Source organism: Miscanthus floridulus, unplaced genomic scaffold (genome assembly GCF_019320115.1).
Source record: "Miscanthus floridulus cultivar M001 unplaced genomic scaffold, ASM1932011v1 fs_573_2_3, whole genome shotgun sequence".
NCBI classification, from domain to species: Eukaryota; Viridiplantae; Streptophyta; class Magnoliopsida; order Poales; family Poaceae; genus Miscanthus; species Miscanthus floridulus.
The window spans coordinates 1-17464 of NW_027096957.1; the positions used below are offsets into that span (position 1 = coordinate 1).

The 17464-nt window shown below is 42.7% G+C and overlaps 2 protein-coding genes and 1 pseudogene across 2 annotated transcripts; all 3 read left to right on the plus strand.

Moving 5' to 3' along the window:
• Positions 1-19: 19 nt before the first annotated feature.
• On the plus strand, positions 20-2089 carry LOC136532302 (uncharacterized; annotated as a pseudogene).
• Positions 2090-2115: 26 nt separating this feature from the next.
• On the plus strand, positions 2116-5189 carry LOC136532305 (actin-related protein 2/3 complex subunit 5A-like). The gene is made up of 5 exons (XM_066524912.1): positions 2116-2121; positions 2708-2889; positions 2973-3045; positions 3132-3232; positions 4762-5189. The coding sequence occupies exons 1-5, from the start codon at positions 2116-2118 to the stop codon at positions 4895-4897; spliced, it is 498 nt and encodes a 165-aa protein (XP_066381009.1). The 3' UTR covers positions 4898-5189.
• A 9779-nt stretch (positions 5190-14968) lies between these two features.
• LOC136532303 (uncharacterized) lies at positions 14969-15421 on the plus strand. Its single transcript, XM_066524910.1, has one exon. It carries the CDS (start codon positions 14969-14971, stop codon positions 15419-15421), a length of 453 nt encoding a protein of 150 aa, XP_066381007.1.
• Positions 15422-17464: the final 2043 nt, after the last annotated feature.

Sequence of the window (17464 nt, forward strand, 5' to 3'; positions counted from 1 at the left end):
TCTGTTTGCGTGCGTGTAGGTCCTCGAGGTCGGGTGCGGCAACTCGCGGCTCGGGGAGGAGCTCCTGCGGGAGGGGCGTCGCCGGCGGCATCACCTGCGTCGACCTGTCCCCCGTCGCCGTCCAGCGGATGCGCGGCCGCCTCGCCGCTCAGGGCACCAGAGGTAGTAAATTTGCTGATAGATAGAGGAAGCTTTCGCACCATCTGGGCTGAGATTTTGGTGCTTTCTTCTTGCAGGCGTGGATGTTGTGGTGGCGGACATGCTTGATCTGCCGTTTGAGCAAGAGAGCTTTGACCTCGTCATCGAAAAGGGCACCATGGTATGTAATGTTCATTAACTCGTTCCATCTTCTGTGTGCCCTAGTGTCACTAAATAGTGCCTTGAAGTCGGGAAAATAATTCAGACTGGCTAGAAAGGCAATCCCATGACCTCAATTTGAAGAGTACACTTCGTTGTTTGGCCTACGCTTTAGTGTTCTAACCATAGTACTGTATTTTGGAAGATAACAAGACAGCTATTTTTAGCACCATTGTCCACATGTTAACAAGAACAAGAGGCTTGCGTCTAGATAGCACGTGCGCAAAAGCTCAACATGTACTGTCCGGTTACAAAAACTAAAACTTGAAGGATGGCTTGTTGTCTAGCGTTGAAATGAACAGATTGGATTCGTCTTTAAATGCAATACATCCATTTTATAAGTTTTCTTTAACAGTACAACAATATGTTGGAGTTGTGAAATGGTTTCAAAGGAGAACTTCTGCTGAAGTAAATTATATTCCGACAGCGAAGAGGACCTGGTCCGACATTCATGTCTTCAATTAATCATCATTCGAAACAACCCATAGCATGATGTATTCCATTCATTCTACTGGCTAGTGCTATTATTTTACATGATGTAGTCTGTTACACTAAACAAAAGACCATCCTTTTGTACAGGATGTGTTGTTTGTGGACAGTGGCGATCCATGGGACCCCAATCCTACAACAGTGGATAACGTGATGAAAATGCTTAAATGTATCCACAGGGTTTTGAAGCCAGAAGGCGTCTTTGTATCAATTACCTTTGGACAGGTAGGGAGATTTACCAACAATTTTCTGTGTCAGAGTTCTTTTGGTTTTTCCATCTTTGGGTTTGGTCTGAAGATATTTGATTTACCTATTTACAGTATATAAATGTGTGCATTACATGGGAATTGGGTTTCTTTTGAATGAAATCACTTTTTTTCAGAGCTATGTGCTACTGAACCATTGCTACTGGAAGATGATATTGTGAAATAGTTAAAGACTGTCTTTCCTATAGGATTAAATAAATAAGTAAAGATGGAAAAGAGGATCTGAACTGAAGGCGGAACTGATGTCTTGTTCTTTCCTTTTATCTACTAACCTTCTGTTCTCAATGAAGTACTACTTTTCATATTCAGCCACACTTTCGGCGGCGATTTTTTGAAGCTCCTGAGTTTACATGGTCTGTTGAGTACAGTACCTTTGGTGATGGCTTCCATTATTTTTTCTACACTCTTAAGAAGGTTAATTATGGGCACTTCCTTTGATCTCACTCCATCCTATCAGTTTAGCTTGAATATTTACCTCATACAAATTATGATTTTTCCATTATAGAAGTTTTTTTCATTGCTGCAACTACTTTGCCCTAGAGAAAAGCTATCTCCTTAATTATTTGCCTTTATTTAATCTCTAGGGCAAGAGGTCACTGGAGTCCAGCAGTTTCCAAAATACATTACCAACTGCCCCAAGAATAAATATGGTCCCACGAAGAGCTCGAGAGTGAGGATTTTATATTCCTCATAAACCTTTGATGAGCTGTGAGTGGCAGCTTAACAAGCAACTGAGCTAACACAACAAAAAACGTTGGTGATCCTGCAGTGATGTTTTTTTTCCTGGGCGGCAAATGGGAAGGATGCCTGTAAAATGTGTGATTTAGGATAGAATTACATTTTGGGCTTTGCTGTTTAGTAATGCTATAATACTGCAGGCCAGAGATCTATGTATGATCTGTTTTAAACATTATGAATTTCCTTTTAAAATCTATGTATTGTTTTAACTTCTGAACATATGGAATGAAATTGCATTATTTCTGCTGTTATATGAAATCCATAAATGAGAGTACTTGTTAAATTTTTTAAACACTTTTTTTTTTCAGAAACTGATTTAATTTGGCCATTCCTTTCTTCTCAAAGTTCATGTTTTTTCTCTTTCAATAATTAATTAATTCATGATGTTGTTAGACACTAAACTTTTGCCCATCCCCAGCACTCCCTCTTTTAATTTAGTGTTACGAACTGCATAAATATGAAATTTTGAAGCACACTCCCTCCTTTAATTTAGTGTTACAAACTGCATAAGGTTGAAATTTTGAAGCTACTGTTTTTTTTTTTTTTTTTTTTGAGCCTGGACTCCTAGTGTACACGTTGTAGTAACTGTACTCTACACGACCCACTTACACCACCGCACTGTTTGATGGTAGAGAGAAATTAATCACCTTTACCACTTGGTAGAGAGAAATTAATCACCTTTACCACTTTTCTCGTTCTATCCCGTCCTCCTCCGATTCTCTCCTGTGTCCTGTCACTCCTCTGTTCCTCTCTCTGGTTATCGGCGAGCAGAGACACCGACCCCCGGTCCACCGGACAGCCCCGCCCAGCTACCCCAGATCCGTTCGTTCACTGACGACCCTGTTCACCGGATCCAGTCGTTTACAGACGCGGGACGCCCCTCCTTTCGTAGCAGCCCCGGCAGCCAACCCCGCCCTCCGTGTCGCCGGCGCCGGCGGGATGCTTCGTCGGCGGCGTACCCCGACGCGGACGAGAACCTGGAGGCCATCATCACCCGCATCGAGCAGAAGTCCGAAAGATTCGAGACCCTCCTCAAGCAGTACGCCCCCCCCCTTTCCCTCTCCTCTCGACCCCTCCCCTGCTTTTGATTCGCCTGCTCATTTCTCCGCGGCGTGGGGGCAGGTCGAAGCCGGTGGAGGCCCTGAAGACGGCGCTCGAGGGGTCGCCGCTCAAGACCCGCGACGAGCGATGCAAGGTTCGGTCTTGATATGGCTCGTCTCGTTTCTTCCGTGGGTTCGATCTGGGTTTCTTGGATTGTTCATTCATGTCGGTTGCGCGCAGTCGGCGAACTGGATCGTGGTGCACCGCGCGATGATGGCGATCAGGGACGTCGACGGCATGTTCAACTCCCTGGATCCCGAGTACTACGACATCCTCATGAAGTAAGGGATACCACCTCTCCCCTGCTCCTCCCTTTCCATCACTTGCTTCCCAGATCCAAATTTACTGGTCAGAGAAGGTCAGTGGTTTCCAATTCGAGTCCTGGCAATCACCGCTTCCTAGTTGAGATCCCAGAACTAGATATCAATCACTGCATTATAAATTTTGTTGCATTGATCCACGGTGATTGTGTAATGGTATTGCTACAAAACTTTAGTTTTTTTTATGACATCAGTTTTGTGCTGTGGGATGATAGTTGATGATTGAGAACAGTTATGCTGTACCTAACATTGGTGATTTTCATCCTGCCATGCTTGTTATGATTTGTCATTCTGCTGCGGTAGCTGGTTGGGATTTTGGGAAATTTTGTTTTGCCCTTGCAGTCTAGATGTTGCTTAATTGTGTGTTAATTATTGGGAAATTGGATTAGAGAGAACACACAATGGAACCTTTGATTATACCATTACTTTGTGTGGTCAAGAGGATATAACATTTCAATTATTTTATGGGACTGTACAACTTCCAGTAAAAAATGAGTGCATTCTAGAATGCATGCAGTCAGTCTATGTTTGTTTGGATCGACCATATGATTAATAGTTCAATTTACTTCAAAAAATTATTGTAATTCCATTGACCTAAAATTAATTTAGAATAGGAATTGCTGATCAAGTTAATGCTTTGGACTGGATGACACACTGTTTTATGAAATCTGTTCTATAAACGACAGTGTACTATTGACAAAATGACAATGAGTTGTATGATTCAATACCTGAACAAGCTCGGTTCTATAACCGACAGTGTACTATTGACAAATGACAATGAGTTGTATTACTCTATACCTGAACAAGCTCTGTTCTATAAACGACAGTGTTGACAAAATGACAATGAGTTGTATGACTCAATACCTGAACGAGCTTTGGATACTATGGCCTGTCACTTAAAAAAAAAACTGGACCTGCGAGGGTATGACCACCCCCAGGCATTGCATTAAGAAGAAGACCTTCTCACGCAGGCCCAGAAAACCCTCGAACCCCTGCCCCACCCTTACACAGCGGCACCGTCGCCCTGTGAGACCGGGCCGGTCCTCAGACCTGTGCTTTGGCGTGGGACAGACGAGGGGATTTTTTTAACCCCAGTCTAAAATTCGCTCCCACAGGGAGTCGAACCCCCAGGACCTAAGGAATGCCACCGGGACGCTCTAACCAGTTGGACTAGAGGCCCTTTGGCTGGGCTGTCACTTAGATGTGTGCATTTCTTGTTTAATATTGCTCACGACATGATCGAATGAACATGTATGTATGCTGATCAATATTCCTATGCTTGTCCACTTTATCACGTTTCACGTCATCCTTGATTTCACATTATTGAAGGTTGCTGTGCCACTCACCTTAGAACTGTGGTAAAATTAAGTTAGCTGTACACCATTTTACTCACATGTATCTCTTTATTTCTGTCTTGGAATTGTTGCCTTCTATGATTCCTTTTATGCTAATATGAAGATTATTAGTCTCTAAATATCAGTGTGATGCAGGTACCTTTATAGAGGTTTATCTACAGGGGATAGGCCAACATGTGATCAGTGCCTCAAAATTCATGAAAAACTGACTGAGAAGGCAGGCCTAGGATGTATATTGCGGTCCCTTGCTGATACCGTAAACACTGTATGAGCTTTGTCTCTGCTGCTGAGGGTGGATATAACAAAGTTCTCTTCTTGCTCTTTACTGTGATAAATCACATCAGGAAAATTAGCTGTAATTGTTAACTAGATGTTTTACATTCTCTCTTTCTTTGCCATTAGGCAATTCAGTTAGAGCATCATTGTACCCTAACTAGAATGGCGGAAATATATGTGTATTATGTTGGTTTTCAAGTCTTTGTACTTGACGGTTATATTTTTTTTGCTAAGTGATTTCTGTACCATCAGAGCTGAATAAATGTCTTTTGACACCAATTATTACACTTCCAACTTATGGTTATGTTCTTGATCCTAAATGTGTATTATCTGGCTATCAGAGCCCTTTGTGTCTAATTGTTCCCATCCTCAATGCTCAGCTTCTTAATTTATTATTAAGTGCTTAGAGTTGTTATTCTTTCTTTCCCAAATGGATTTTCATACTAGCAAACAGAAAAGGACATGTCCTGTGATAAGTGCTGAAAGTGAAATTATTCTATATATGGTGCTAGAAATAACATCTAGCAATCATCTCAAAATGTTACTAGTATCAGCATTGCCATCTTGGTAAAGTAAGTAAAACACTAGCTAAAACCATTATTCTACCTGAAACCTTGAAGCACTATATATCAGGTAGTTAAAACTCTGAAAAATATTTTCATAGACAAGTAGTAACAGTACTAGTGAAAATATTGCTGCATTATACTCCATGTTAATGACTTGTAGAAATAAGGAACAGATTTGCATGCATATCTAGCTAGATTATATACTCAATGTCAATGATTTGTATAAATAGCCAACAAACTGCATTATATCAGTGCAACAGCATTTTCAGCAACCAAGGAGTGATTCATGTGAAAAGATTCATCTAGAAACAAAAGGTTCACCCTATGAAATGCACGTTTGCTCACGAGGGCGGATAGAGCACGAATAAGAATAAGAATAATGATCTTCTGAAAACCATATACGATCATAATGATTTTTTTGAACGAACATATACGATAGAATGAATGACCTTATGACCTACACAAATTTGCATATACAAATTTAAAAGGTGTTATGGTAACATCAAATGATAGAAGTAGAACACAGCATCAAAATAAATCTAATAAATGAGTATCCAAATTATGTACTGAAGTGAAACCATTTTATTATATCGTCAGTACTAGTAATATCTCCAAAATAAACTGGACCATCCACTATACCACAGCCTATCTACAGCGTCCTACGGTAGGTCGCTATAAGTCAGTACAGCGACCTACGGTATGTCGCTATATACATATAGCGTCCGACTTGACGCGTGGATATAAGTGGCGTCGCTATAAGTTATAGCGTCCGACCTTAATTATAGCGACCAACCATTCGACGGTACGTTAAAGATATATCGACCGACTATTCGACGCCAAGTACATACTTATAGCGACTATTGGTCAGACGCTATATATTATATAGCGTCCCAACTATCTGACACTATCAAGACAAAAAATTAACAGCATATTATTCATTAACCTCACATTATTCATTAACCTCAGTATCAGTACTAATCATATAATCAATGAGCCATATATAAAATCATCAATTCCATTTTGGACAATATACACAATTATGACAATGAAGCTCATCATAGCTCACAATTATATCATTATATCATATCCATAAGCTCAACTTGGAGAAACAAGTTACGTAAGGCAGTTTGGCCATCAAGATAGAATAATGCATAGCTCATATATAGATGTTTGCACTAGTTGCACAATTTACATCTCATGGTTTGCTCGCACTCATTACAATTCATCACTTAAACAAAAGCATTCATCTCTAGTTAGAATGTCCAAAAGCATTCATATCTAGCTAGAATGTCCAAAATAATGCATTGGCCATGCGAAATTCCATCCAATTGCTTCCTGCATGCATCAGGCCCCCCCTAACCATTACCTCCCACCTGCAAATAAAAGATATAATAAACTGATAGTTCCAATCCAAATAGCAGCTGAGATGTAATTCGGCTAAGTAACATGCTTTTGATTTGGCTACCTAAATAGTGTGTAGATTTCAGTACTAGTACTACAAATATTCTAAAACTGGCCACAATTTTTTCTTGACCATACCAAGCTGGTGCTACTTGCATTCATAGCCCTTCTGTGGGCACACAAATACACAGGTAAAAGTGACAAGAGCCTTGTTCTCTCCAACATGCTACATTGTGCTTAAGTGTTGATAACAAGAACCCTTTGATTTTTCTACTAGCAGGCAAACGACAAAAGAAGGAACCTCAGAAGAGAATACATGGCAAGAGTTCTAAATTTTTTTTACTTCTTCCATAAAACTTACATTTATTAATACAGTATTAATGCCCTTGATGCTTTACATGCCATCAGGTGTCTACTGAACTCACATTATGCTATTATAGTAAATATTAACCATAACTCCACGACAACTTGTATTTTCCCTTCTAATAATGAACTTGATGTTTCAGTACTAGCACCACTCAATAACCAAGTAGTTAACAATCTTGTATTTTTCCCTTCTAATAATGAACTTGATGTTTCAGTACTATTAATTTTATATTTGAATTATATAGGAATTGACTGTTTCACTGTAAAATCTAGTTCTCTAAATTTGGTTCAGAGAGATGAAGCTTAGCCTATAAAAGGCATGCATCTAACACTTGAAATCAATGTGGGGTAAAAAAATTAGACAAGAATGAGATGGCCACAAACTTACTGCTGTGGCTCACTTCTGAAGAGATGGTTCTCCAGGCTGCCCTTGGCCATGTACTCCACCAGCAGGACCTCCTTGTCCTCCCTGCAGTACCCCAGCAGCCTCACCAGACTGGGATGATTTTGATGACTTGCAAAGCTTCAGCTGTTAGAGACATCACTAATTAATTCATCACATATGAAAATAAGAAACAAGAACAGGAGTTGCTTATTACCCAATTGTATGGCCATGCAATTCCTAGGTCCTTTGCATCGGCCATATTTTCAACACCAACATAAGGGCGAGGCAACACAACATCTCTTTTCATCACAACCGTAACCATAACTTGACAAAATTGCCTTCTGAGAGCCTGTCCTGCTAGCACGCAACTAGGATCAGTTGCAATAACTTTTCCCTTGGCCACAGGTTGAACAGACTTCATGTTTGGGTAAAGTATAACTTCTCTGCCAATCTGAAGCAAATGATGGATGTATGAGAACTGTATCAACTAATAAAAACACCACTAACCTAGAAGCGAAAAAATGGAGGATGAATGAGAACTTACATATTCGTCATGTGAGAAACGATTAGTATCACCATTCCTTGTATCGATGCCAAGACGAGGTTGCGGCTGCTGGGCATGAACATGGCTGGACTGACAATGAGAAGGTGGCTGGGATGGGGCTGCTCTCCTGGTGGATTGAGTGGGCTGCTGGGATGGGGCTGCTCTCATGGTGGATTGATGGGGCTGCTGGGATGGGGCTGCTCTCATGGTGGATTGAGGGGGTTGCTGGGATGGGGGTGCTCTCATGGTGGATTGAGGGGGCTGCTGGGATGGGGCTACTCTCATGGTGGATTGAGTGGGCTGCTGGGATGGGGGTGCTCTCATGGTGGATTGAGGGGGCTGCTGGGATGGGGCTGCTCTGATGGTGGATTGAGGGGGCTGCTGGGATGGGGCTACTGCTATCCTTCGCATAGTCGTGTATTCACACTCATTAGATTGTTCTGCATATGCATTATCATCTTCATGAAATTTAGCATCAAAATCTATCCCAACACCATCATTTTCAGACCTTGGGCTCTACAAACATGCAAGATGGATTATAGATCAGATTTCTATGCAATAAAGATCAGATTTATGTAGCACATGGTAGCCATGAATTAGAGAAGGTGTAAGTGATTTACCATGAGATGTCGTGAATTAGAGCCATTCTGTGATATGTTTTCCATGTTTGCCCTTTCATGCTCTAACCTTTCCTCCAACAGTTGTTGTTCTAGCTCCATTATGTGTTGTCGTAGAGCTTCTTGGTCAGCTTCTGCATCTCTACGGGCTACTTCTGCATCTCTACGGGCCATCACTTCCACTTGAATCCTTGTTGGTATGTAAGACTTCACCGCTGGGGTACCAACACTTTGGGGAGTTGGACCTAGACCCAAAACACGCACACGTCCTTTTGGCTCTTTTTCTCCACAAGCAGCAGCAAATGCATCGCCTTCTTGGATTGTCTTTTGTGTCAACTCAGGATGTTCCTCAATAATTGATTTTAGTTTATTCTAATTATATAGAGTATCATTGTTAATACACCAGAAAATAGGATTTCAAGCTGCGATTAGGGAACAATTCTTTGCTGTTTTCTGCGACTAACTTTTGAATGGCAACTAGCTCCTTACAAGGATCTGGAACAGAACTGTCTTCCTCATAATCTCCCCTATCATCTAAGCCAGCAGCTAAGTCTCTGAGCAAATCAGATATGTCATCATCTTCATTGGACTCGTCCACAACCTCAACATCGTCACCAGCAAAGTCTCCATGATTCACACAACAGGTAGTTTCTCCAAGTAAATTCCATGTTCTATACCCTCTTAGGAACCCATCACATATCAAATGTTCACGGACCTCACTAGCCTCTTTCCAAAAAGAGTTGACACACTTTCTACATGGGCACAGTATCTTTCTACCAACAACTGAGTTACTAAATGCAAAAACTAAGAAACTTTCCACTCCCTACAAATATGTTGTTTCGTGCCTACATGAAAATTTTGTGTTAAAAGCCATTCCACATAAAGCGCTTTCACTATTTATGAAGCTATTATTTTTTACCTAGCATCATCATCAATCCAAGACTTATCCATCAGTCGTTACGAAGGGGGAGAACAAGCTGTCCAAATTATATAATCCATCTATAAAACTTGGGGCACAACAAATTAATGGTTCCTAAAATAAACACACATGAAGACCAGAGGGGAAGAGAGCATCCCCTGGTCCTCTTGCTTTAGATCCACAAACACGATGGCTTCTTCTAGCTCCTGTCCACCACACAACAATGACTCCCACAACTTCTTGTTCGGAGGACACCGGATCGTGACTCCTGGTTCCAGGAAGACGACACCTCCCAGATCTTGACTCTTGGCGTCAACACACAATGACACACTGCAGCTCCTACTCCCTCCTGTAATGTGATGACATTTTAGATTTTATTGAGAAATCCCAATCCCAACAGTTATAAAAAGGGACTCCAAAGTATCAGACAATCCATCATCACAACAAAAAAATTCTCAGCACAGAGCAGTGGCGGAGCGTGGAGCTAACCAAAGCAGGGGCTACGCTTCAACAAACAGCACTTCAACTATGCTGAAGGACTAATTCTACACATCAAGCACGACAGCTAACGAGCACAGATGGAGGTCTGCAGGGGCCAGTACCCTCCGCCAGTGCCACAGAGTAATTCTCTGATTCTTGAACTACAGAGAAAAAAAAAGAAATGAGAGAGAAAGGTCATCGACTTACTGGATGTGGGCTTGGGGAAGAGAATCGGGCAGGGGGTGAGGGCGACAGGGGTTGGCGGGGGGGGGGGCAGGGGGGCATGGGGTAGCTGGCGACGGCGATGGGAGTCGTCGCAGGGCGTCCGAGGTGGGCGGCCGGACGGGGGCGACGGCTGGACGGCCGTCGCGGGGACTGGCAGGGCGCGCCGGTGGGTGCCGGGCGGGCGGTCGGCTGGGGGCGCCGGGTGGGCGTCGGCGGGTGGCCAGCAGGGAGCGCCGGCGAAGCCGCCGGGGAGCCGTGTCGGGGACATCGGGGGAGATGGATGCCGGGGGACACCGGGGACGCCAGGAAGCCGCGCTGGGCGGCGCGGTGCCTTGCGTGCAGAGCTGAGCGGCGCGGTGTGGTGCCTTGCGTCAGAGCTGGGCGGCGCAGAGGGAGCGCGTGGTGCCTTGCGTGCGGTGGATGTTGGGCGGCGCGGATGCAGTGTTGTGAGTGGCGGCGGGGTGGGAGAAGTGGGTAGGGTTTTTTCCAAATCTACTAAACACACTGCACGTGGGCTACAGGCTGACAGCGCGGGCTCCACTAAAATTTTAGCACCAACTATGTGGGCTCCACTAATATTTAGGCGCCAATCGGGCTGAATGTTGCCCAAATCAATATACCAACCCACCGGCGGACCAAAAAAACGAGATTCAGCGACCGACCGTCTAACGGTAAACCCAAATAAAAATAGCGTCCGACCATCGGACGACAAAACAAGATATAGCGTCTGACCGTAAGCCACTAAGTTATACCGTCCGACCGTCCAACGGCATTTCGACATTTTTACCGACCCTTGGTTGGACGCTAGTATGGGCTGTGGTATAGTGATTATGTGATATTTTATTTTTTAGGTGTGGCTAGCCGATGAATTTGCCTCCAAGTTATAAAATTCTTTGTGGATCTAAATTAAGCACATGGGAAAAACATAAGTTCATATCATCCTAGACTAGTTTATTGTTTTTTAGTGCGGTTTAAATTGAGCTCTATAGAATTCTAGAATCGCCCTAGCATCACTCAATTTTCAGCCACCAGCACCGCGGGTACTGTACTACTGTCCAGATCCGTATTGCGGCTGCAACATACGGGCACACGTTTGAGCTTGACCGGGTAAAAACATGTCAGTCCAAGACTAGCTATACACACTGTAGCTTCCAACTGGCTGTGTCAGTGTGTGAACAACCAGACTAGTCAAAGTCAAACACCACCTCGTGCTGCCTGTCCATCATTCGCATCGACCGGTAGGTATTCGCTACTATAAAAAGGTCGAGGGCTCTTCCAGTAGATCCGTTCCATCACCAGCAGCAGACATCCAGCGACGCATCGGCGCCTCATCCATCGCCGGAGAGAGATCCACCACCCCCGACACCTTGAGCCGTCTAGCTCTCTCGACTCGAAGCCGATCACCAACAACACCACCAAGCTAGTCGCATGGCCATGGCGTTGTCGCCGTCGTCTGCGCCAACTAGCCCGCTCCCGCGGCAGCTTCTGCAGCTTCCCCGAATGGGCGCCTCGGCGCGCAGCGGCGGACATGTTGCCGCTCCGGCGATGGCAACGACGGCACGCGTGGTGATGCGAGGACCACCAACCCCGCCTGGTCTCCCTGCACAAGTCAGCAGCGGCGGCAAAACTCTTGTCGCACCAGCGGCGGCGGCGGCGACGGCGGGCGGGGTTATGGCAGGACCCGCACCCGCTCCGTCTGGTCTCCCTGCACGAGGCAGCGGGGAGAAAGTTGATGCGGCTCTGGTGGCGGCAAGCCTGGCTGTGCAGCGGCCCAAACCGCCTCGATCTCCGACAGAAGGCCCCGGCGGCAGCGGTGGAATCATCCATGCTGCAGTTGCTGCTGCTGATTCTTGATTATTGTTGAGCTGTAGTCGTAGCCACTGCATGCATGGAGCTGCCGGATCGAAAAGACCGAGGCTGCTGGGTTTTCTTTCACGTTTTGTATGAAATTTGGAAGCATAGAATAAATTTTTCTGAACCTGAGTGTTTCACAGGGATTCGAACCAAAATTTTCGTTAACACCTACAATTCAAAACAAGTATTGAGAAATGTATGATACGATACCAAACAATTTTCATTATTATTAGATCCATCGTAAAATATATTTTCATAATATATGTATTTAAGAGTAATACTTGTTGATAATATTTTATCTAAACTTATTAGCTAAGTTGACGAAAGTTTGACTCGGTATAAATCTAGAATTGTATTTTTTTTAAGATGTAGGTAGTACTTTATTAGAATAGTCAACATATCTGCGATGTAACACATCGAAGTCAATTTGAACCCTAAAATAATCGTTGTATTTGAAACCCCCTTAACTCAAAGCCAGACATATATATTACACGCATGTTCCAACTTTCAAAACCCCATAAATTCTCCCCCCACAACAATTAAAAGTGGTTTTGAGGGTGGTTTTGAACCGCATTGTTCTTTTTTAGTTCAAAAGTAAATTTGGTAAACACTAGATAAGGTTTTCTAGATCTAACAAAAATATCAGAGAAAAATATTAGATAAATATTAAGACAAGAGGCATATAAATAAAATATCTGGAGCTCGTGAGATCTTTGAAAGCTTTCGAAAATTGTTCTGTGCTCTAGAAATATGGAAAAATATTCAAAAAATCTAGAAAAGTTTCAAAAATTTTAACCGCTGTCTAAACACAGTTTGAAAACTTTGTACCACAAAAACATGAGATGCAAACAGCATGAATGCAACACACAACAATATTGGTTGCATTAATGTCTGTTGTAACTCGTGCTTTTATTTTGTTAGGTTTCAAAATGTTTTTATGTGTCGATTAAGGTGTTTTATAAATTTTCTAGATTTTTTCTAAATATTTTCCTGATCATATAGGTTTAAATCCCAATTTTTAACCTTTTAGATATATTTTCACAAGCTCAAAATATTTTACTTGGGTTTTTTATCCCATCATATCTCTTGGATTTTTTGGAGGCTTCAAAATATAAAAATGTATCTAGTATTTATCTGATTGTTTTTTAGACTAAAAATAGATGATATGGCTGAAACCCACTTTAACTCCTTTATGGATATTGTCCGGTTTTGAAAATAAGAGGGTGTAAGATTTGTTGTATCTAGTCGAACTAGAATTTTATAGACTCTGTGAAAATGTTTAGGATACTTATTTAAAAAATAGAAAAATTAGTGCAGCACACATGATGTGAAACATAGGATTTCATCTCTCTAGTCTATACCAAATGTAAAATAGGAAAAAAAAAAGCCTCTTTCCACCTCTCCCTCCTGCACGCCGGTCTGTGCATCAGTCCTCTTACTCTCACCTTTCTAACTTTATTTAAGGATGGCAAACATAAAACCGTTGTAGGAGCTTGGAGGCGCAAAACTTTTACTTGCGCTGCACCACTCATGCGTATTGTGGTTGCTCGAAACCATATGCATTGCAATGCACACGTGCGAGTGTGTAGGTCGTTTTTCATCTTTCTTAAACTCACAAAAGGTGTGCTAATAGCTACCATTCTCCGTTCCAAATTATAGGCCATTTTGATTTTTCTAGATACACATAGCTTTTGCTATGCTATAAATATATAACATGTCAAGATACATACATAATAAAATTTTGTGTATCTAAAAAATTAAAATAAAACTACCTATAGATTGGAACTGAGGGAATACCTATATATGCTAAGTCAATTTTCCAAACGAGATTAAACCTATAATAACATTTATTATGGGCTTGAAATTTATTTGATTTAGTAAAAATAATATAACTCATGGATATAAGCTACCTCGTCAAACAAGATAAAGCATACTGATCGACAACTACTCGTCCTACAAATTGCTGCGGAGCACAGATGCTGACTATATTAACCTGCGACAAGTCGATGATGTGGCCGTGCGCGAGACGTGCACACATCAGTGATGTGTATTTGCCCAGTCCTTTCGGTACGTACTAGGTCAGCTAGCCCGTGTTTTTGAATTGGTGAGACCTGGCACGCAGAATTCAAGCACAATCTTGAACGAATTGACCTCTGTGAGAACACACGTGCAAGTGCAATGCAGAAGTCAAACATCCCCAATCCTGTTGTCCGGTTCCGTTGTCCGCCCCTCGATCTCCCACCGCTCCTGGCCATCGATCTTTTCCCCCTAAAATTTAGTCCTTATCCCATCAGGTGTATAGACATATGTATAGAGTATTAAATATAGACTAAAAATAACTAATTACACAGATTACGACTAATTTACGAAATAAATTTTTTAAGCCTAATTAGTTCATGATTTGACAATATGGTGCTACAATAAACATATACTAATGATAGATTACTTAAGCTTAATAAATTCGTCTCGCGGAGTACTAAGGACTTCTATAATTTATTTTATTATTACTATCCGAATACTCTCATGTGACGTCCCGATGTGACACCTCTAAACTTTAACCCCCGGATTTAAACATCATCCTAAGCCGGCGCGCCATCGGCAGGTTATCATATCCAACCATTCGTCCACCAACGCAGGTACACAAACACCACAAGGGCATCTGCATCTCGACCAAAACAGACAAACGAAAGGCCCAGCCATCTAGCCCCCATGGCGCCCTTATCTTCCCTCTCCTCCCCGCTTCACCTCCTGCGTTACACGCCGTCGTCGTCATCCACTTGCCGCCTCGGGCCGGGCACTGTGTACCGACCTTCGCCTTATTCTGCCGGCCGCATGCAGCCGACGAAAGGCCTGAAGTCCGTCGCGGTCGCTTCGTCCTATCATCAGGATGAAGCAGCAGGGCACGGCGACGACAACAGCATCGCTACCACGAGTCTTCTGCATCATGTGGCCAACGAGGTTGCGCCGCCCGAGCTGCGGGCAGGCGGCGGCGCTCTTTGTTCATCACCCAAGGGACGCCCGGCCGGCCCGCCAAGGGAAGACGACGGCTGTGACAAGATCAATGATGCTGCGGCGCCGACGTTTGCGACGCGAGCACGAGGCCCGACGCCGCCGGGTCTGCCGGCGGAAGGATCCGGCGGCAATGGCGGGAGCAAACATTGATTCACAACGACGACAAGCCAACCACCAATTGATTGGTCGGAGATCGGACTGCATCTGCATGCATGCATTATTATATTACCAGCAACACAACTACTAGTTTTTTTATGCATAGTTAGACTCAAATCAGATAATCAGATTCGGAGGTGTCCTGTGTTAAACAACATTCTGATTCTGAACTTGAACGATCTCTGTTTTTTTTACCGTAGATTGTTCTGCACAATAAAAGATATGTGCATAACTTAAGAACAAAAATTATGAAAAAGAGCATATGAACATAGATAATGAAAAAGATGAAGCGCTGTAGTGACAAAAATATCACCAAACATTAAGAAGCAAACGCTAGAGAGAAATGTTTTAAAATTGGAAGAAAAAAAAAAGGACTGCAGCATCACTGGCTCGCCTAAATCCACACATGCCGACCACCGTCGAGGTCGCACTCAAGCTCTTATTAGTGGCATACTGGCATGCAAATCAGCGGAAACCAAAGTTGTGTGGATTGCGTGCCGCACGACACCACAGCAACAAGACGCGCTGGGTACAGTGTGCCTTCCCAAGGTTTCAATCTGAGGAGGAGAGGGAAAAAAATCCACCATTAATCACCATTGTCGCTTGTCGGGACCCAAACCTAGTTCACGCCGGCCGCCGCCGTGCAAGTTGGTCTCATCGTGATCTACAGACGTTAGAGCATTTTCAAGAGTTTTCAAAAACCACTCTTAATCTTTTTTTTTTGGTGCAAAAATTGAAAAATGAACCTCTCCGTAATAATTCCCCATCTCAACTCCTAATCTTTCTGCACATGAAAAATCATGCGCGGAAAAATACACACGTATCCAATCAGTGAATCTAGAGGTGGAATTATTAGAATGTGATAAGAATAAGGAGAAAGGATAGGGTTCTAGTACAAATAAAAAAGAGAGAAAGAAAGCATTAAAAATGACTGAAGTGATTTGAAAATAATTTGAGATTACTGATGTAAAATCGTCTTATATATCTTTTAAGAGCGAGATATTAGAAATGGTCGGAGAAAGTTAACAAACAATCTCACTGTTTTTAGTGACTTGAAAAAACTAATTCTTTTTTGGGACTATTGGAGATCCTTATAGGCCTCAATCCACGTGCCTTGGGGTAAAATTTAGTTCAAGTTCTACTCCAATCCACACATATGAATTGATGCAAATCTGATTACATCCAAAGAAGACCTTAGTTATCTAGAGGTAGGGCCGGCTGACCACTAAAGTTGGGTTTGTGCTGATAGCTTACAATATGGAAGGAAGTAAAATATAATAAAAAAATACTTATATGGCAAACTTATAATAATTCTTAGAAAAATGCAGTAACTAACTCTCAACGGAGGACGATAATTCGTCTTCAGAAATAAGAAGGCAATTATTGGACAGGCAGTATATACGTATAATATGTACTGTACATGAAGTTCAGTTTTCAGCCACCCCACTGGCACATGCCTGGGTGCTGACCGCATCCAGATTCCTGACGACTGCTGCGGTTGGGGTTGTATGTACGGCAGCACGCTTGAGGGGTCAAAACTACTCTTTTCATTCTAAATTATAAATTATTTTAACTTTTTTTTATACATTCATTTTATTATATAAAATAATATGTCTACATTCATAATGGATGAAAGAAAAAAAGTCGGAACGAGTAAGTAAAAGACTAGCTATACGCTCGCTAGTAGTACTCCTACGTAGCTTTGAACAGGTAAAATACGCGCACAAGCTTGACATGAACAGCCTGACTAGTCAACGTCAGACGCCACACCTTGCGCTGACCTGCTCCTCTCTCTGGTAGTACTGCTATAAAGCAGCGGTCCTTTCTAAGGTTTTAAATCTTTGGCTATAGCGAGGTTTGAGGAAGATTAAGCTATTTGTGTCTATGTACAACTTAGCCGTTATAGCCCGCTATATCTCCATTTAGCTTCGCTATAGCTGTATTTGAGGTCATCCGCTAAAATGTCTTAGCCGGAGATTTAAAACACTGGTCCTTTCATTCGCAGTGCAGACATCCAGCGACGCCAACGCATCGGCA